The sequence below is a fragment of the Thermobia domestica genome, chromosome 5 (assembly GCF_964235325.1).
Source record: "Thermobia domestica chromosome 5, izTheDome1.hap1.1, whole genome shotgun sequence".
Taxonomy (NCBI): Eukaryota; Metazoa; Arthropoda; class Insecta; order Zygentoma; family Lepismatidae; genus Thermobia; species Thermobia domestica.
The window spans coordinates 298,590,184-298,608,196 of NC_137458.1; the positions used below are offsets into that span (position 1 = coordinate 298,590,184).

The 18,013-nt window shown below is 37.6% G+C and overlaps 1 protein-coding gene across 1 annotated transcript in view; it reads right to left on the reverse strand.

Moving 5' to 3' along the window:
- The window catches only part of LOC145685603 (T-box transcription factor TBX6-like), a 212,262-nt gene that overhangs the window by 112,030 nt on the left and 82,219 nt on the right, over nt 1–18,013 (reverse strand). The window contains exons 3-4 of the mRNA XM_081757990.1: nt 10,826–10,942; nt 7,614–7,776 (exon numbers count right to left, since the gene is read on the reverse strand). Coding sequence (XP_081614116.1) covers nt 7,614–7,776; nt 10,826–10,942 — 280 coding nt within the window. The remainder of the gene's footprint in view (nt 1–7,613; nt 7,777–10,825; nt 10,943–18,013) is intronic.

Sequence of the window (18,013 nt, forward strand, 5' to 3'; positions counted from 1 at the left end):
GACGTAGTTTGTCGGAAGGATGTGAGGAAACAGATGTCAACTACCATGTAAGTACAAAAATCAGTACGACGTAGTTACATCGGAAGATGTGAAGAAAGAGAGGTCAACTACCAAGTAGGTGTAAAAATTACTACGACGTGGCTATAGATATACCACATTGACTTGACACCTACTCTTCCGTTCAAAGCGCTGCTAACGGCTGAAGGAATTCCATCCGCTCTCTCGCTTAGCATCAGCTTAATTCTTATTGGCTCAATGCGTGGGACTGTCGAGGGTGTGAGCTTTATTTCGCATTTTTGCCACGATCAAGACATTTTGGCAGCACAAAATTATACCTAAAGGAAAGATGTGAAGAAAGAGAGGTAAACTATCATGTAGATAGATCAAAATCGGAAGCATATAAAGAAGGGGAGGTCACTACCACGTACTTAGGTTGGAACCATGTGAAGAAGGTGAGGTCATTATCATATAGGTATGTCAGTTCTTTGGGGTTAATCACAAACTAGCGCACACACAAGCATCTGCCCAGAAATTCAAATATTGAAGTTAATCTGTGGCGGGTTAAGTACCCGGGACCAGAAGATGGGACTTCCAGAATCTGAAGCGCTATCATTCTTGGAATACCGGGTATGTTAACACTTTTCATCCTAAACCTGAGCAGAGCTCTAGTGATGAGCGCAAGAGTCTTGGTCTTGCAGTTTTTGCAAGAGTCTTGCATGCAAGACCAAGACCAAGACCAAGACCAAGACCAGGAATCCCGATGCAAGACCAAGACCAAGACCAAGACCAAGGGGTGCAAGACCAAGGCCAAGACCAAGACCATACCTGCAAGACCAAGACCAAGACCAAGACTCTTGCGCAAGAGTCTTGCACAAGTACCGGCTCGGTGGTAGAGCAGTCACGTGTGGTTATACGGGTCCCTGGTTGGATTCTAGCTTGCGCCATGGGAACCTTTTGGTGGGCAAACACCGTGTGCGTGGGTTTTCTCGGAGTTTTGATGTTTCCTTCTACTTTCTTCATTTCACCATTTCATTCATTTCTCATCATTACCGTCTCCCTTAGCCTCGATGCATAACGTGGGACGTTAAACTAGATGTTTCGTTTCAAAACATATTAGCGGTGTTTTTCTTCCAAAACTAAATAGAAATGTAGTATTGAACATTCATAATACTGTACACCATAGGTGTCGACTACATGGGTATGGCCTTGGCTCCGAGACTCCAGCATCCGTTGGAAATTTTTAATGTGTGCTCATAAAATTAATATCGAAATAACATTTTCATGTCATTGACAAAAACTTAGCACATGTGACCGCAAGTTTGATTTCATGGGCATATGAATATACGTTGAATAACTGTTTATCAATATAACTTTTAGCCTCCTTAGGTATACGACACATCGAGGATTGAGCGATGTAACATTATACTACAACAATAAATCTATACTATAAAATTGAAAGTGACTATTTTCGTGGCCTCTAATCTCTTGAACCACCCGACCGATCTCGATCAAATTTTCAACATAGATGCAGTTTGGGCCTGGTAGTGTTTTTATCATTTCACTTTGACGGTGAAACTTAGGGGAGGGGAAAAGGGGAGTTATAAAATAATAAATAAAACTTAATAACTTGAACCAAACGAGCAATCTAGATCAAATTTTTAACATAGATGAGGTTCAAGCCTGGAATGTTATATGTCAGTTCACTTTGACGGAGCAACGTAGGGGAGGGGAAGGTGTACAAAAATCAATATGAATAAAAATAAAAGTGACTAAGTTTGTGACTCAACAACTCTTAACCGATCTCAGTCAATTTTTAACATGTATGAGGTTCTTTCCTGAAAATTCTTTTAGAGTTTGTTTCACTTTGATGGTAGAACCTAGAGGAGGAGGAGGGAAAAGGGATATATATATATATATATATATATATATATATATATATATATATATATATATATATATATATATATATATATATATATATATATATAATAAAACTTAATAACTCTTGAACCACCCGACCGAAGTCGATCTCGTTTTTAACATAGATGAGGATCGGATCTGAGATGATTTCTGTTATATCACTTTGACGTGAGGGCAGGGGGAGGGGAAAGATATTTAAAAATGATCGAAAATGACGAATATTAGTGTCGAATCCATAGTTTTCGAGGTCGCTGAATTGAATACTGACACTTCCGATACCGATTACGACCAAATTCAGCCTCGTAACTTGGGGGAGAGGGACATACATAATAAAGTTCAAAAAAGACCAAATATTAGTGCAGAATCCATAATTTTCGGGGTCTCTGACAAGAACAGTGACACTTGTGATGCCATTTAAATCCAAATTCAGCCCCGCAACTTGGGGAGGAGGAGGAGAGAGAAACATAAAAATAATCGAAAATGGCCGATATTAGAGAGCGCTTTACTAATAGTAAAAAAGTGACTGACTAACGAAAATTATTATATTTTTTATTTTATTTTATTTTTAGTTTAACCCAACGAAGTGGGTAATTGATGCTAGTAATCCATATTCACAAGTGAGACTTCAAATAACTTGGAGTTTGGTGCCCTTATTTTGTATTTCTAATACAGGTAAACAATATTTATATAAATTGAGTTTACACAAAAGACATAGACAGTTGAGTTGTTTTCAGTTTTCACTCAAATTATTCTAAAATATTAAGAGATTTGATTATTATTTTAATTTTCTCTCTCTCTTTTTTGGTCAATATTGCTAAACATATCATCATCATCATAGCTATTCTGCCATTATTGGCAGGCTATTTGCTTCAAGAGACAAGGTTCGACGTTCGGCGGTCCTCAGCTGGTCTCTTTGTCTTGACGTAGCAATTTTCTGTTTTAATACCTTACTTCAACTAATCTGCTTCGCTCCCTCCATCTCTTTCCTTCCACGATACTCTCTAGCACGTCCCTCATAATACAGTTCCTCCTAAGCCAATATCCTAACCAGTTCCTCTTCCTCCTCTTAACAATATCTAAAATTCTTCTTTTTTGCTCCTAGTGCTAATATTTCTAATCCTTCTCATTCGTTTTCGTTCAACACAGCTAATTCTCTCCTTTTTTCTCCATGCTCAAGTTTCGAAAGTCTGCAATTTTTGAATCGCTTTTGCGTAATGTGCCCCATAGAATACATATTGGAATCAGTAAAACAAAGTTTCAATATTTAACTGGAAGTTTGTTTAATACAAGGATAAGCTAATCGTGGTTTAAGAGAAAAATCTGACGCCTTTAGAGTGTAAAAATTAATTTGCAATTCATGGTATTTCAATAATCTGTGCCGTCTGATTTTCTTTCATGTGCCTCAGGGGTAGCCTCCCCAGTTTGGAACCAGTGTAGTGTTGGATCTGTTAAAAAAATATAAACACATTACGAAACGTTGGGATTTAGGCATATCTTATAAGTAGTGAAGCGTGGGCACCCATTAAAAAAAATATCACCTATTTGTACACTATCATCATACTTACACGACGTTAAATTATATTACATTTAGAAATATACATTGTATTTCCGTTACTACTGGTGCATTGTAGTCTATTATCCGTTATATCCATAGTAAAATTTACCTATGAAAAGCTTGAGATTTCTTAAATGCAAGACCAAGACCAAGACCAAGACTGGGTGTGCAAGACCAAGACCAAGACCAAGACCAAGTGTTCCAGTGCAAGACCAAGACCAAGACTGGATGTGCAAGACCAAGACCAAGACCAAGACCACCCCGGTCTTGGTCTTGGTCTTGCATTTGCTCATCACTACAGAGCTCATAGTTTAGTGCAAGTGGACGAACCCTGAGTCTAGCTCGGGATGCTACTTTATGCGTTCTCTCAGTAACCTTGCGCGGGGGGTGAAGGTCGATCACGTGAATCGGTGGTCGATCGGTTGAGTGGAAAATTTATTCGAGCTCGCATTTAGCAGAAAACATTATTTGCTTGACATCTACCATAGCAAGAACACTGTGAACATCCTATACGCTAAAAGGTGTTGTCAGTTGTCTTATTTTGCGACACTTCTCTTACGAACATAGATAGAAAGTTTTGTTAAAATCGTTTTGCTTTTTTTCGGTAGTATTATATGAAAGAATCAAACTGGATGAAGAACAAATACGGATGTTCTGAAATGAAATCTTTCAGTTTAACGTCCCACGATTATACTCTTTAGACTAAGGGAGACAGATGATTAAAACAAGTGAATGATTATAGAATTGATGGACGAACTAATGTTTGATTCTGATTTTGACGGATAGGAGAGGTTGATAATTCCTGGATATAATGATTTACGATTCTCGGAATCAGCATCTAGCTATTCCCAAAAGATAACCACAAGGAGTAATTAGAGAAGAAAATATATAAAATACTCTTAAATATCAATTTCATGTCAAAAAGACATTCAATACAAGTTTGAATACATTATGTTTTTTTTTTATTATTTACTCACCTGCAGTTTGTTCTCTGCATAAAACTCTTTATCAACTTGAACCACACAAAAGCGAACTATTTACAAACGGTTTTTATACTTTTTTTCAATATGAGTGTTTTAGTACGAGGCGAAAAGCGTTTATTTTATGCCACTTTATAGCAGATTCGCAGATGGTAACAATAGTAAGCAACTTCTGCATCGTCTCTACCAGTGGCGGATCCAGGGGGAGCGATCGCCCCCCTTCTTCCGCCAGAAGAGGAAGCTTTTTTTTAATTTTTCATATAAATAAAACCCATCTCAGAGTTTGGAGCTCTTAAAAGTAGCTCTAAGTAGCAATATTACAATTCATCGCCCCCCCCCTCCAGAAGTCCGTCCTGGATCCGCCCCTGGTTTCTACTTTATATTTTTGTTGTAAAGAATGTTTTGATGTAAGTAGAAGTGATTTTTAAAGTAATATTTGAAGTAATATTGCAGCAATTCTACCCAACAATATCAATAAAGGTATTGAACTTAAAATCAAATATTTAATTATGCATTTGCCATGTATTTCGCATACCTATCTTTTTTTATTTCTTCTATCATTCTTTTATTGTTATTTTCTTATATACATGGTGTCTCAAAAGTCCCCTGACATAGGGTAACTGTGTTATTATCAGAGTTACAACAAAATGTAAGAGGGGAAACCGTCTCCATCTCCAAATATGAGATTTTCAATCTAAAGTGAAGGATTTTTTTTTTAATCGGGCAAGCCGTTTGGGCTGTACACTCTTTATGCGCCCAACGTTAAATGAAAATGCAACGTTGCCATTTACCTGGACCCATAACATAAGTGAATGAAGTTACTGTCGTTTACACTAACATGTCGATAGCCAATCCCCATTTCAAACAGTAACTTCATTTACTTATGTTGTGGGTCCAGGTAAATGGCAACGTTGCATTTTCATTTAACACTGGGCGCATAAAGAGTGTGTAGGCCAAACGGCTCGTCCAATTTTAAAAACATATTTCACTTTAGATTGAAAACATCATATTTGGAGAAGGTTTTTACTCTTACATTTTGTTGTAACTCTGATAATAACACAGTTGCCCTATGTCAGGGGACTTTTGAGACACCCTGTATATCTTTTAAAAATGTACTAAACTGCCAGAAAACTGAAATTTCTATAACCTTATAAGCAAAGAAGCGAAAATATTATGTGTGGTAGAGAAACAGTAAACGCGCTTTCCTTCACCTTTTTTTATGTATTATAAGAGTTTTTATGTAGTTTATATATAAATAACAAGTAAGTAATGTTTTTAATATCTTTTATAAGTTGTACCTCTTGTCCAGTGCAGGGCGGAAGTTTAGGGTTTAGGTTTAGGAACCTCTTGCTCGATACACTGCAGAAGTGGGATACTATTCCCAGTACAGCGTAGAAATGGGTTAAGAACCTTTGTCCGAAGCAGCCCAGAGGTAGGATATTATCTCATGCACAGTGCAGCGCGGAGATAGGGAAGGAACCTCTTGCCCGAAGCAGTGCACAAGTAAGGTTAGGAAGTCTCTCCCGCCCAGAGCAGCTTGGAGAGATAGGTAAAATATGATCGGTTGGTGTCTGATCACTTCTGCCTCTATGTGTCCTCTTTTATAGTCAATCTTTGGAGACGAAATCTGTGAAGGAGATAAAAGGGCCTTCTTCGTGACTATTCGTGTTTTCCTCGTATTTTTTCGTGTTCTTCTCGTATTTTATCAGAAGCGTTATCTGCCGGCTGATCGGTCGTGCTTGTGCTGAAGCACGGTATTTTTGTTAATATAAAGGAATACTGTAATGTTAAAACTGTATTATAGTATTAAATAGTATAGGAAATCTGGAATTCCGAATTATTTTAGACAAGGATATAGTATGTAAATTGAGAGAAATTTGGACTTAACCAATTACCTTCTTATAATTTCAATCCTTTTTTGTACTTTTTAAAATGATATTTATGTATTGCTAGATTGTTACTTTTTCTGTACTCTCTGTCTATTTTTTTAAAAGTAAAAGAGTTCCATAATTCAGGCACGAAGTTATTTTGACAGAAAACAGGTTTATAATTTAAAAAAAATATATTTTTATCGATTCATAAAGTATACAGTATAGGGTTATATATATGTAATAGCAAATCAGGTAAATGGCTTCCATGGTTTTGTTGGCACATACGCACTCTTTCGTTGAAATTTTCCATGGCTGTGTGGAATAGCATAGGGTAAGTGACCTCCAGAGCTTGTTGAAAACGAAATGAAATACTTGTTTCACGTCCCATGGTTATGCCGACTAGACTAAAGGAGATGGTGATGATGAGAAATGAATGAGATTGTGAAATGAACAAAGTGGGGGGAAACACGAGAACCCCGAGAAAACCCACGAACATGGTGTTTGTACACCACAAAGACCACTTGGTGCGAGCTGGAAATCAAACCAGGAACCCCACGCCCTACCACTGAGTCACTGTACCCTTCCACGATTTGTTGTTCCAGAATCCATTCAACAAACTCTCTTCGTTATACGTGATCAGTAGGTTTCAGTTCTTGAGTCAATTAAAGTTTCTAAGCCTGAAGATACAAATCTTTCTTGAGAATACACTGTTGAGAGTTTCCACGAAATGTCCAATCCTTGACCAAGGTGCCGAATTGATGTTCCTGGACTCTCAGTTACACTCTCACAAACTGCTTCAATATTTTATATTGAACTATATGTTGAAGAACGGCCAGAGTGTGTAAGATTACAAATTGATCTAATCTCCCTAAATTTTTAAATTAATCTCGTCACAGTTCATGAAATTAAATCACTATTCGGACCATATTTTGTACGAAAATTCTGAACTGTAGCTGCCAAACCTTCATTTGTAAAATATTGCTAAACAACGAAAATGTGTTCACCTTTCGTGTAGCGCTTCATTCTTAATATTCTGAACTGACAACTGTCCTTTTTTCGTTAGCAACATTTCACCGCACAAATGGCGCAAAATTAAAATTTTGCGTGAATTCTGTGATACTTCTGTATATTTGGAATTCCCAATGTACCCTACTATTGTAATTTTCCCTGCGTATATTAAATTTTTCTTCTTTCTTTTAATAAATAATAAATAATTACAAAATAATGTAAATAAATTAACAGAGTTAAAGATAATTATTTATAAAACACATAAAAAGCATATATTACCTGTCCTCTGACTAATGGTTTCCGGTTGTTGGTTAGCTTGAGTTTGTCGAAAGAAACGACGCCCTGAGCCATCCACAGGTGGCCTGTTGCTGGAGAGTCTGGGTGAATATACAAATTGTGAGGCAAAGGCGGATCTCCTGAACCTGCTACCATCCACTGAGAACTATAATCATTTGATTTAAAAAAAGAAAGGAAAGAAACTATTATTATTTCTTTAACATTTCTAATATTTTTCCAACGAACTAAAATACAAATTTAGCCATAAAATTTGAAATTTTACAAAAACGTTAATAGATGGCGAGAGAAGTACTTTTTAAAAAAAATCAATTCAGTGTCCCAAAAAATAGATCCTATTTCTATCTTTATCTTGTTACTAATATAGGGTTTCAATATTGATTACCATAGAGAAAAAACGGTAATAGTTACAACAAGCAATTTTCTGATATGGCTTCCGTATCACAAGAGTGGTTCTATCCCTCAACTTTTTTTCTTCTGTTACCGGAAATGGCAGAAATCTAACCTACCACCTCTGGAAAAAACTTGATGCAATGATATATAGTCCTACCACCTCTGGTTTCGATAGTAACCTTTATAAACCATTTTATCTCTATAAAGGTTACTATTGAAAGCAGAAGTAGTAATTCAGTAATTCAGTAGCCGTGGTAGCAGTTATTCAGTTCTCAATTGACTATAGTAGCAGTTATTCAGTTCTTAATTGATTAGAGTAGCAGGAATTCAGTTTTTAATTGACTAGAGTAGCAGTTATTTAGTTTTACCACAAAAATCGCTACTACTTTCGATTGCATAAAGGATGAAAAGTTGGAGATACGACATATTCTTGCGAGAAACAGTTTCCGGATATTAATTCAGTACCGTGAGAATAGGGTATATCTCCATTTTTTCTCCTTTATGCAATCGAAAGTGGTAGAAATTTGTGTGGTAGAACTGAATAGCTGCTACTCTAATCAATTAAAAACTGAATGACTGCTACTAGACAATTGAGGACTGAATAACTACTACTAGACAATTGAGGACTGAATAATTACTACTCTAATCAATTGAGAAGTGAATAACTGCTACTATAAGCAATTAAGAACTGAATAACTGCTACTATAATCAATTAAGAACTGAATAACTGCTACTCTAATCAATTAAGAACTGAATAATTGCTACTCTAATCAATTAAGAACTCAATAACTGATACTCTAATCAATTAAAAACTCAATAACTGATACTCTAATCAATTAAGAACTGAATAACTGCTACTCTAATCAATTAAGAACTCAATAGCTGCAGCTTAATCCATTGAGAACAGAGTAACTGCTACTCTAATCAATTAAGAACTGAATAACTGCTACTAATGAATTGAGAACTGATTAACTGTTGCTCTAGTCATCTGAGAGCTGAATAACTGCTAGTGTCATGAGGCTCACCCTTTATATCGTACTCGCACTGTACGAATATTTTGTAGTGCGACACTGAATTCGTCGATTTTACAGAACAACACTTCGAACTAATAGAGTATGAGCGTTAATGCCTTTACAATGTGAAGTAGTGCCTCTGTCATGTTCTTCCAAGAATAAAGGCTGATAGTTGTTCAAGGTGTCTGTCCACGCCCGGTATCTCATTCTCTAACATAGATCGGCATAGTAGTTATAATTGCTTATTGCATTTTTGTGATGCGTTGGAATCTGCAAATTTTCCGACGACTAATACAGAATGAAGCCTCCGGCCAACGCCCAACTTACAAATCGGTCAAATTCCCCACAACATCGGTCAAAACGCTCAACTGCCAAATCAATCAGAACACACCCAATTTCTAAAAGGGTCAAAACGCCCCATGAACAGATTGTTCACAAAATCGGTCAGAACACTTAGAGCTTCTAATACAAGAAATATTCACATGTCAGATCACCCAACGATCACAACACCCAACAATAAAAACAGATAAATCGCCGATGAAAACGGCCAGAATGCACAAAAGTTAATCATTTTAATTCTTGGGCGTTACGAAGGTGGGCAATCTACCGTCGGGATATTTCTTCTGTTAAGCGTTCTGACTATTTTGTTTGGGTGTTCTGACCGATTTTGCAGATGATTTGTCCATTGGACATTTTGACGGTTTCGGCAATTGGGTGTTTTGATCGCTCTTGTGGACAATCTGACCAATCTATTTCCCCTTCAGGATTCTGCCGCCTATAGTCGGACAATATGTCCATGCCGACCAGATGCCGCAGTCGGATTGCCGGCGCCGGACACCGGCGTCTTACCGCGCGATTTTCGACCGCGATGAATAGTTGCCTTGCCGAGCAGTCAGTAAACAGCCGGAAATGAGCATTAAATGCGTCGGCACCGCCGTCGGAAAGTTGCCTTGCCGAGCAGTCGGCACACAGTCGTAAAGGCGCAGTAAATGTGCCGGCTCCGCCGTCGAAAAGAGGCCGGCATAAGGAGTCGGCACAGGGTCGGAAAGAGCGGTCAGCAACAATCGGCAAAGGACATTTTATTTTACGATTTTCGACCGCTTGCCGCCTCGGCAAAAGGTTGGCAACTTTGAAAAAGTAGATTGTCGTGCCGCCGCGGACGGGTCCCGGCTGCCTCCGGCGGCCCGCCACCGTCGACAGCGGCAATCCCTCTTTCCGACCGCGACTTCCTGATGGGGCTGGGAGTTCTCTCATTGATTCATCTGTCCTACTGACAAGGTCATGCATGATTGTAACGGAACTGCAATAGACTGACATAAGTACTGGATGAGATCCATTTAGCTCTATCCATCACGACTCTGAAACTTACTATAAGAATAACTAAAACTTTTCTGACAAAAGTATATGCTAACTATTTCTATTGGAAACACTACTTCTTTCACATTCACTTTATCTTCTTTCACTTTAAATTTGTATCTCAAGTTCAGGAATTTTCTTTCTTCCTCTGTAATAGTTAGTGTCTGATGAAGATAACGTTAAGTTGTTGAAACCGTAACACTATTTTAGTTTTAATAAATAAGTCTATGTACTCTGGTCAGAAAAGTTTTAGAGATCCATTTGTTGTAAAATAATAATAATAATAATAATAATAATAATAATAATAATAATAATAATAATAATAATAATAATAATAATAATAATAATAATAATAATAATAATTCATTACTAAATTCGAAATGATTTTGAATCCATTTTTAGGACTTAGCAAGTAAATAAATATGTTTAACCTACCTGTGATAAACGTATCTATATCGCTTGTCATCAACAGGTACAATATCGAGGAACACGATGTAGTTTGCTTCTGGGTCCAGCCCACTTAATCTGACTTTGACTGTCGGGAACATTCTCCTGGAATAATTAAAAGAAAACAATAAATAAATTTTTTGAACCTACAAAAGGAAAGCTCCCAAAATATTGGGAAGAGTGTTGAACTCTCGCACGACTAAACAAGGGTTGAATATCGAAATGTAAGAACGAATGTTTAGAAACTGTACATTTTTTTCAAATGGGACGATATGACAAACAGCGTATAACACCTCGTACCGCAAATAGCCAGATACTTTTCCTTACAAGAATTTTAATCTTTGTTCTCCATGACATGGTGCGCCAATGCGCCATCCTAATCGATACATGCCTGGAGACGAAGAGAAACCATCCAAATCGATACATGCCTGGAGATGAAGAGAAACCATCCAAATCGATACATGCCTGGAGACGAAGAACAACCATCCAAATCGATATATGTCTGGAGACGAAGAGCAACCATCCAAGTCGATACATGCCTGGAGACGAAGAGCAACCATCCAAATCGATGCATTACTGGAGACGAAGAGCAACCATCCAAATCGATACATGCCTGGAGACGAAGAGCAACCATCGAAATCGATACATGCCTGGAGACGAAGAGCAACCATCCAAATCGATGCATGCCTGGAGACGAAGAGCAACCATCCAAATCGATACATGCCTGGAGACGAAGAGCAACCATCCAAATCGATACATGCCTGGAGACGAAGAGCAACCATCCAAATCGATGCATGCCTGGAGACGAAGAGCAACCATCCAAATCGATACATGCCTGGAGACGAAGAGAAACCATCCAAATCGATACATGCCTGGAGATGAAGAGAAACCATCCAAATCGATACATGCCTGGAGACGAAGAGAAACCATCCAAATCGATACATGCCTGGAGACAAAGAACAACATTGCCACAAGGAGGTTGACAGACACGTACTGGTATCCTGTGGAACTCTTTTGTGATAGCTTCCTATAATTCAGCTAAATTGCATATGTGATGTTGATACGCCCTGTCCTTTAAAACACCCCATAAGAAAAAGAAATCATGTGGTTCAAATCGGGAGATCGAGCTGGCCACTCACGTCAACCGATCCAGTGGTTCGGGAATGTTTTGTTCAGCCACTCTCGCACTGGTATGGCATAATGTGGCAGTTCTAAGTCTAGTGACCGTTCTCCTTGCTCTCAGGCTACACAGTGTTTTGCCATATCGATTTTTTTTACCAGAATTAGAAATACAGCAGTCAGTCAAACACCATATGCATAATTGTGGGTCACCTGGATGAATATTCTCTACCATATTTTACAATTTTTAACTCGTATAATGCATTTCACTGTTTTGTAAGGAGTTTGATTTACCGAAAGTTCTTTGCATATTTACTCTGTCTGTCTATGTGCCTGTCCGTCCAAGAGACAAACAATGATCTGTCTGTATGTGTGCCTGTCTGTCCTGGAAGCAACAAATACTCTATGTGTCCCTGTCCGTTCTTGATACAAAACTATTCTGTCTTTATTGTATCTGCCCGCCCGGGAGACAAAAAATACTCTGTCTGTCTGTGTGCCTGTCCCTTTGAGAGACAAGAAATACTCTGTTTGTTTGTGTGTCTGTCCGTCCGGGAGACAACAAATTGTCTGTCTGTATGCTTGTTCGTCCGGAAGACAAAAAGTACTGTTTGTCTGCGTGCCTGTAAGTCCGGGAGACAAAAAGTACTCTGCATGTCTGTGTACCTTCCGTCCGGGAGACAAAACATACTCTGTCTGTCTGTGTGCCTGTCCGTCCCACAAACAAGAAATACTCTGTCTGACTGTGTGTTTGTCCGTCCGGGAGACAACAAATTGTCTGTCTTTGTGTTTGTTCGTCCGGAAGACAAGAAGTACTGTTTGTCTGCGTGCCTGTAAGTTCGGGAGACAAAAAGTACCTGCATGTCTGGTCTGTCTGTGTGCCTGTCCGTCAGAGAAACAACAAATATTTTGTCTGTATGTCTGTCCACCCGGGAGAAAAAATCACAAAAAAAAACATACTAGATAGATCACCATCTATTTGGGTCAGGATGAAGAGGGTGAAAATTAGGAACCAAATTTCGTTGATGGGGTTATATTCAAAGTGGAAGTGGTACAAATCAACCATTTCCGGTTTTAACGTTGAACACTATAGAGTAAATACTTAAATCGATTAAGCGTCTCAACAATGAACTTCATCTCCATTCTTAAGTCCCTACTAAAACCGGAAGTGATAGAAATCCACTAAAACTTCCGGTTTTAACATTAATCTACATAGAACAAAAACGATGACAGATACCGAAAAGTGTTTTTCAAATCGTTATAGCGTTCTAAGAATAGGTATAATCGTTTCTCTTAACCCTGTGTTCAAATTGGAAGTGCCAGAAAAATCCACTTCGTTTTAACGTTGATTGCTATAGACTAAACACTACAATAGGGTTAGACATAGAGAGAAGTGTTTTTCTTCAATCAATGAAACGTCCCAAGAATATATATTTCATCTGCACTCTAATCTCTCTACTGACCTTAGGGATGCGCACGAGACGAGTCGAGTCAGGATTTTCCTGACAAAATTCGAGTCGAGACACGGCTCTTCCAATAGATAAATATACATTTTCCGAGTCGAGACATCACTTTTACAGCACATTTTCGAGACGAGACAGGCACAAATCTTGTCTCATGCGCATCCCTAACTGACACTCGAAATGGTAGAGAAGTAACACGGCTTCCAGCTTCAATATTGAGAAAATATCACGTCATACAAATCAAACTTCTTCACATTGTACATGCAGCACAGTGCTACTTGTTGTTAACTGTATTTCTTTCGTGTATAGAGAATCCATTATTGAGCACTCCCATGAACTATGCGGATATCAGAGATGTAGTATGATTTTCTACTTAGTGGAAGCTCTTGTTTTTAATGTTTTATTCTTATATCATTATTACATCACGTATATCTATTAATGCACTATTCTGTTTACTCAAGAGAAGCGGCGCTTTCACAGTTTCCATGCACGCTACGCCACTGCTGAAATATTAATTCATTCCCATACTCTACAGCACATTTCAGTGCTCCGTTTGCCTCACTTTCAGTCACTATGCATTCTTTCATCGTGTTGTCCATCCATAAATTTTATATTCATGAACCTTTAATAATCGGGAACAGTTTTGACCAAATGCAGGGAAAAAAATTGGTACGAAAGAAATTGACCTAGTTAGGTGGTCTTCCAAATTTGGTTCAGATCTCGTTGAATTTCCGAAATTGGAATGTAACTTCCGTCCACTTGTCTGTGAAATTTTATTTTTACAGGAATGACGTCATAGATTGGAGCCAAAATGAGCATGAACTTAGTTAATGGTCTGTTTAGATGATATACCAAAACACAGAATCAACATTTTACTTTCTTAATAACATTTGATTCGTAGGAGCACTAAGGTTTGAGTTTGTTGCACTAGCCAGCAGTAAAGTAACGATTGATACCCTTTAGTTCTTCTCAAAGCTAGCGCCGTACTTTAGATTTTTTCTGGAGGGGCAAGCATTAATATTTGGGCCCCCTAGAAAATTGTTTTGGGTCCTCCCGCGAAATTCGAAAATAGGCCCCTTCTTTCCATTTTTCTCTTACTCTTTGGGACCCCTGGAATATGTGGGCCCTCTCACACGCCCCTGGGCACGTCCATACGTGACTAATTAAGGGAACAATATTGACAAATCTCAAAACCTTACTAATAAATAGTGTTTCTAGGGCCTTTAATAGTAATATTTCTTACTGAAATGGGTCCAGGACTCATTTTTGTTTTATTTACCTCTTGTGTGTTGTTTTGTTTATGTAATGTTTATGTTTATTTACCTGTTTCATGCTTCATTTATAGTTTGATGTTCGAATCGTAATTATACGGAGTAAGAAAATTTTGTCTTAAAGTGGGCCCCCTCAAACGGCAGGAAGCTTCCCTGGAGGAGCAGTTGCCCCCCACAAGTTACGGTCCTACTCAAAACTTTTATTTGTATAAGTGGTGTGGGCCGCGGTAGTTTAGTGGTAGAGCGTTCACCTCTGGTGCAGGGAGTCACGGGTTCAAACCCTGCTTCCGACAAGTGAGCTTTGTGGTGGACAAACACCGTGTGCGTGGGTTTCCTCGGGGTTCTCCCGTTTCCTCTTACATTTCACCATTTCATTCATTATTTCATCATCGCCGTCTCCTTTAGCCTACCCGGCATAATCGTGGAACGTAAAACTCGAAGATTTCATTTCATTTTCATTGTATAAGTGGCGATTCTGGCTTTCAATTTGTTATAGTGATTGCGAGGAGTCATGAAGCTTGATCTGATTTACTAATTTCATCACCCTATACAACGCGAGAGTGTGTCCCACTCGTCAACTCCTATAACTCCTATCAATGAAATTTTGCCAGTATCGTTTCTGACGCCCTCTGTTTTAGATTTTATGTTTATATTCAATTTTATGTTCAAGCAGGGGTGCCCACAAAGGGGGGCTATGACGCAAACTGCGTCATTGAAATATTTGGGGGGGTTAAAAATCTATATAAATATGTTTGACGGGATGTAAAAATGAATCGAAAAGATTTTTTTTTCAGGGAAGAACACCTACGGATAGACAATTGAGGGGGGGTGCGTCATGGAGATGAGGGGGGTGGGCACCACTGTGTTCAAGTTATATTGCTAGTTTCTTTACCACAGTCTTTGAAACATCACATACAAATGTACTGTTTCAATGCACGTTATTTTTGACTTTGGCCAGGTGAAAAATGTAACTAAAGCCAAAAATCTATTTGGTGTATCGTTCAGACAGCTTCTTGGTCATTTACTATACTTAAATTCCCTGCTACCAAAAAAGAGGAATCAGTGTACAAAAACTTCTGAAGAGAGAGAAAATAGTTGCTGATGAAGTTTGATGAGTATATAATGAATATTAAATGAAACAAAGAAGTCGGTGGTAATTGGGAAAGAAGAAAAAAAACAAGTATATATTAAGCGAACATGTGTTACATGTAGGCAAACACATAAAAGGGTAATATATATATATATATATATATATATATATATATATATATATATATATCAAAATTACCGACTTTTTACTTATTTTTTTTATTTCAGTCGTCATCAGTGCTACAGGTGAACAACCATAATATTTTCTCTTTTTTTTAAAGTCATCTTTAAGTACTTACTCTATTTACTAAAACCGCCATTATTTAATATCCAGAAAACAGAGAACAATCGCGTACAAAGCAACGAGTCTTTTTGTCACATTTTGCACTGAACAGGGACAAACAAAAAAACTTTCGTATATACAAATGGTGAGCAGGCGGGAATCAAGAAATGTAGAAGGGTATCTTTCCCAACTCGGCATTACTTAATAACAGAGAAGTGGAAGAAGAAGAAGAGAAAGAAATATTGCCATAATTTGGTCATTCTTTTATCTTAATTTGACAGTGAAAAAGCAGGGTAAATCATTCCCTCCCCTCCCTCCTACAATCTTTTAATATGAAGTTGACAAACTACTTCCTAAAGCGGCGTGTTTCTATAATATATAGAAGAACTTCTTTATTCGCACCTGTCCATCGGAATCATTCCTCCTGCCTCCCGGTTTCTTCTTTTTAGGTAATTTGTTAGATCCTTTTTAACAACTATACACCGCTGCAATTGCTTTTTAAAGAATGAACACTGCTCTGAGAAGAAAGAAGCTTGAACAGAGCTCTGAGAAGAGAGAAGCTTGAACAGCATTAGAAATGAAATATTGTCTATTTATGACACATTTAAGGAAAGCGAGACGCTCTGAGAAGAAATAAGAAAACTGATTGAAAGCTATTTACGAATTACACTTATACACAGACTATTCCGGTCTTCGAAACACTTTCCGCTTTATAAATTTTCGTAACATGAATCTCTTGTATACATGTTTGACCTTGAAGAAAAGAAAAAGAAATATACTTTACCAAGACTAGCAAAATGGAGCAGTCAATCCGAATACGTTTGAAGATTACAACGTTCAGTTTTACCGGCCTTTAATTATATAAGTGTGAAAACGTTTATCTCATTTCATGGTAATTTTTCTTTCACTCACTCATAGTTTCATCACGCACGCTTTATCCTTTTCGTCTTCTTCTTGTTGTTGTTGTTTAACGTAATTCGTACTCAACTAATATAACCATTCTCTTCCACTTTGGTTCAACCGTATGTGATACTGTACTGTTTTCACCTTTCGGAAGATTTTTTTTTTCCTTGTTGTTTTATTCCACCCGCAATCACATAAGAATGTGTTTCTAATAAATTACCTGTTTTTAAGTCAGTGGCCTGCCACAGCGTAACATGAAAAATTACTTTGTAGACACCTTCATCACCCTTCCACCGATATATCAAGTCTCGATTCATCCGAGAGGTTGGTTAAGGTTACGTTAATACGTGGAAAGCGTTAGCTAAAACACCACAACAACTTGTTATGTACCGTATAATAATCGTCTAATACTCGATATTAGTTTGAAGAAAGGGAAAACCTAGTATTAAGGTGTGTAATTTATTTTTCCATGTAATACATATAAATAAAAATAATAATGTTGTTAATTGCATTTTTATATATACAGTCTGCAGTATAAAGATGTATTATTTCAAACTTTATTGCAAATCTTTAATACAGAAGAACAGGCCCGTAGCTAGGGATAATCAGGATAGCTTGAGCCCCTGAGCCCTTCGCCTCTCCTGAAACTTTCAGCTGTCTATTTGTGCAGATGATTTTTTTTAATGAAAACATCCATTATATTTCAATGAAAAAAAAAAATTCTTGCAGGCCTTATATCTGGAGAACTACATATAGTGCAGCCAAATCCACACCATCCTTTAAGTCAGTATAATCTCCTTATTCCGTAAAACATAAGAAAACTTGATTTAGGGGCCCTTCGAAAATGTTGTGGCCCCTCATCCAAAAACTAATTATTGACAAAGATCGCAATCTTTTGATGCATTTTTGGATCATTGCTAAAATTCTTGTTTTAAATCAAGAAATTCTTATAGTGTATTTTGTTATGAAAAGGAAAAATCTGATTTGGTTGTGGGGTGGAATAAAGAAATCAGTTAAAAAAAATTAATATAATATTTCCGGCCAATTGTTT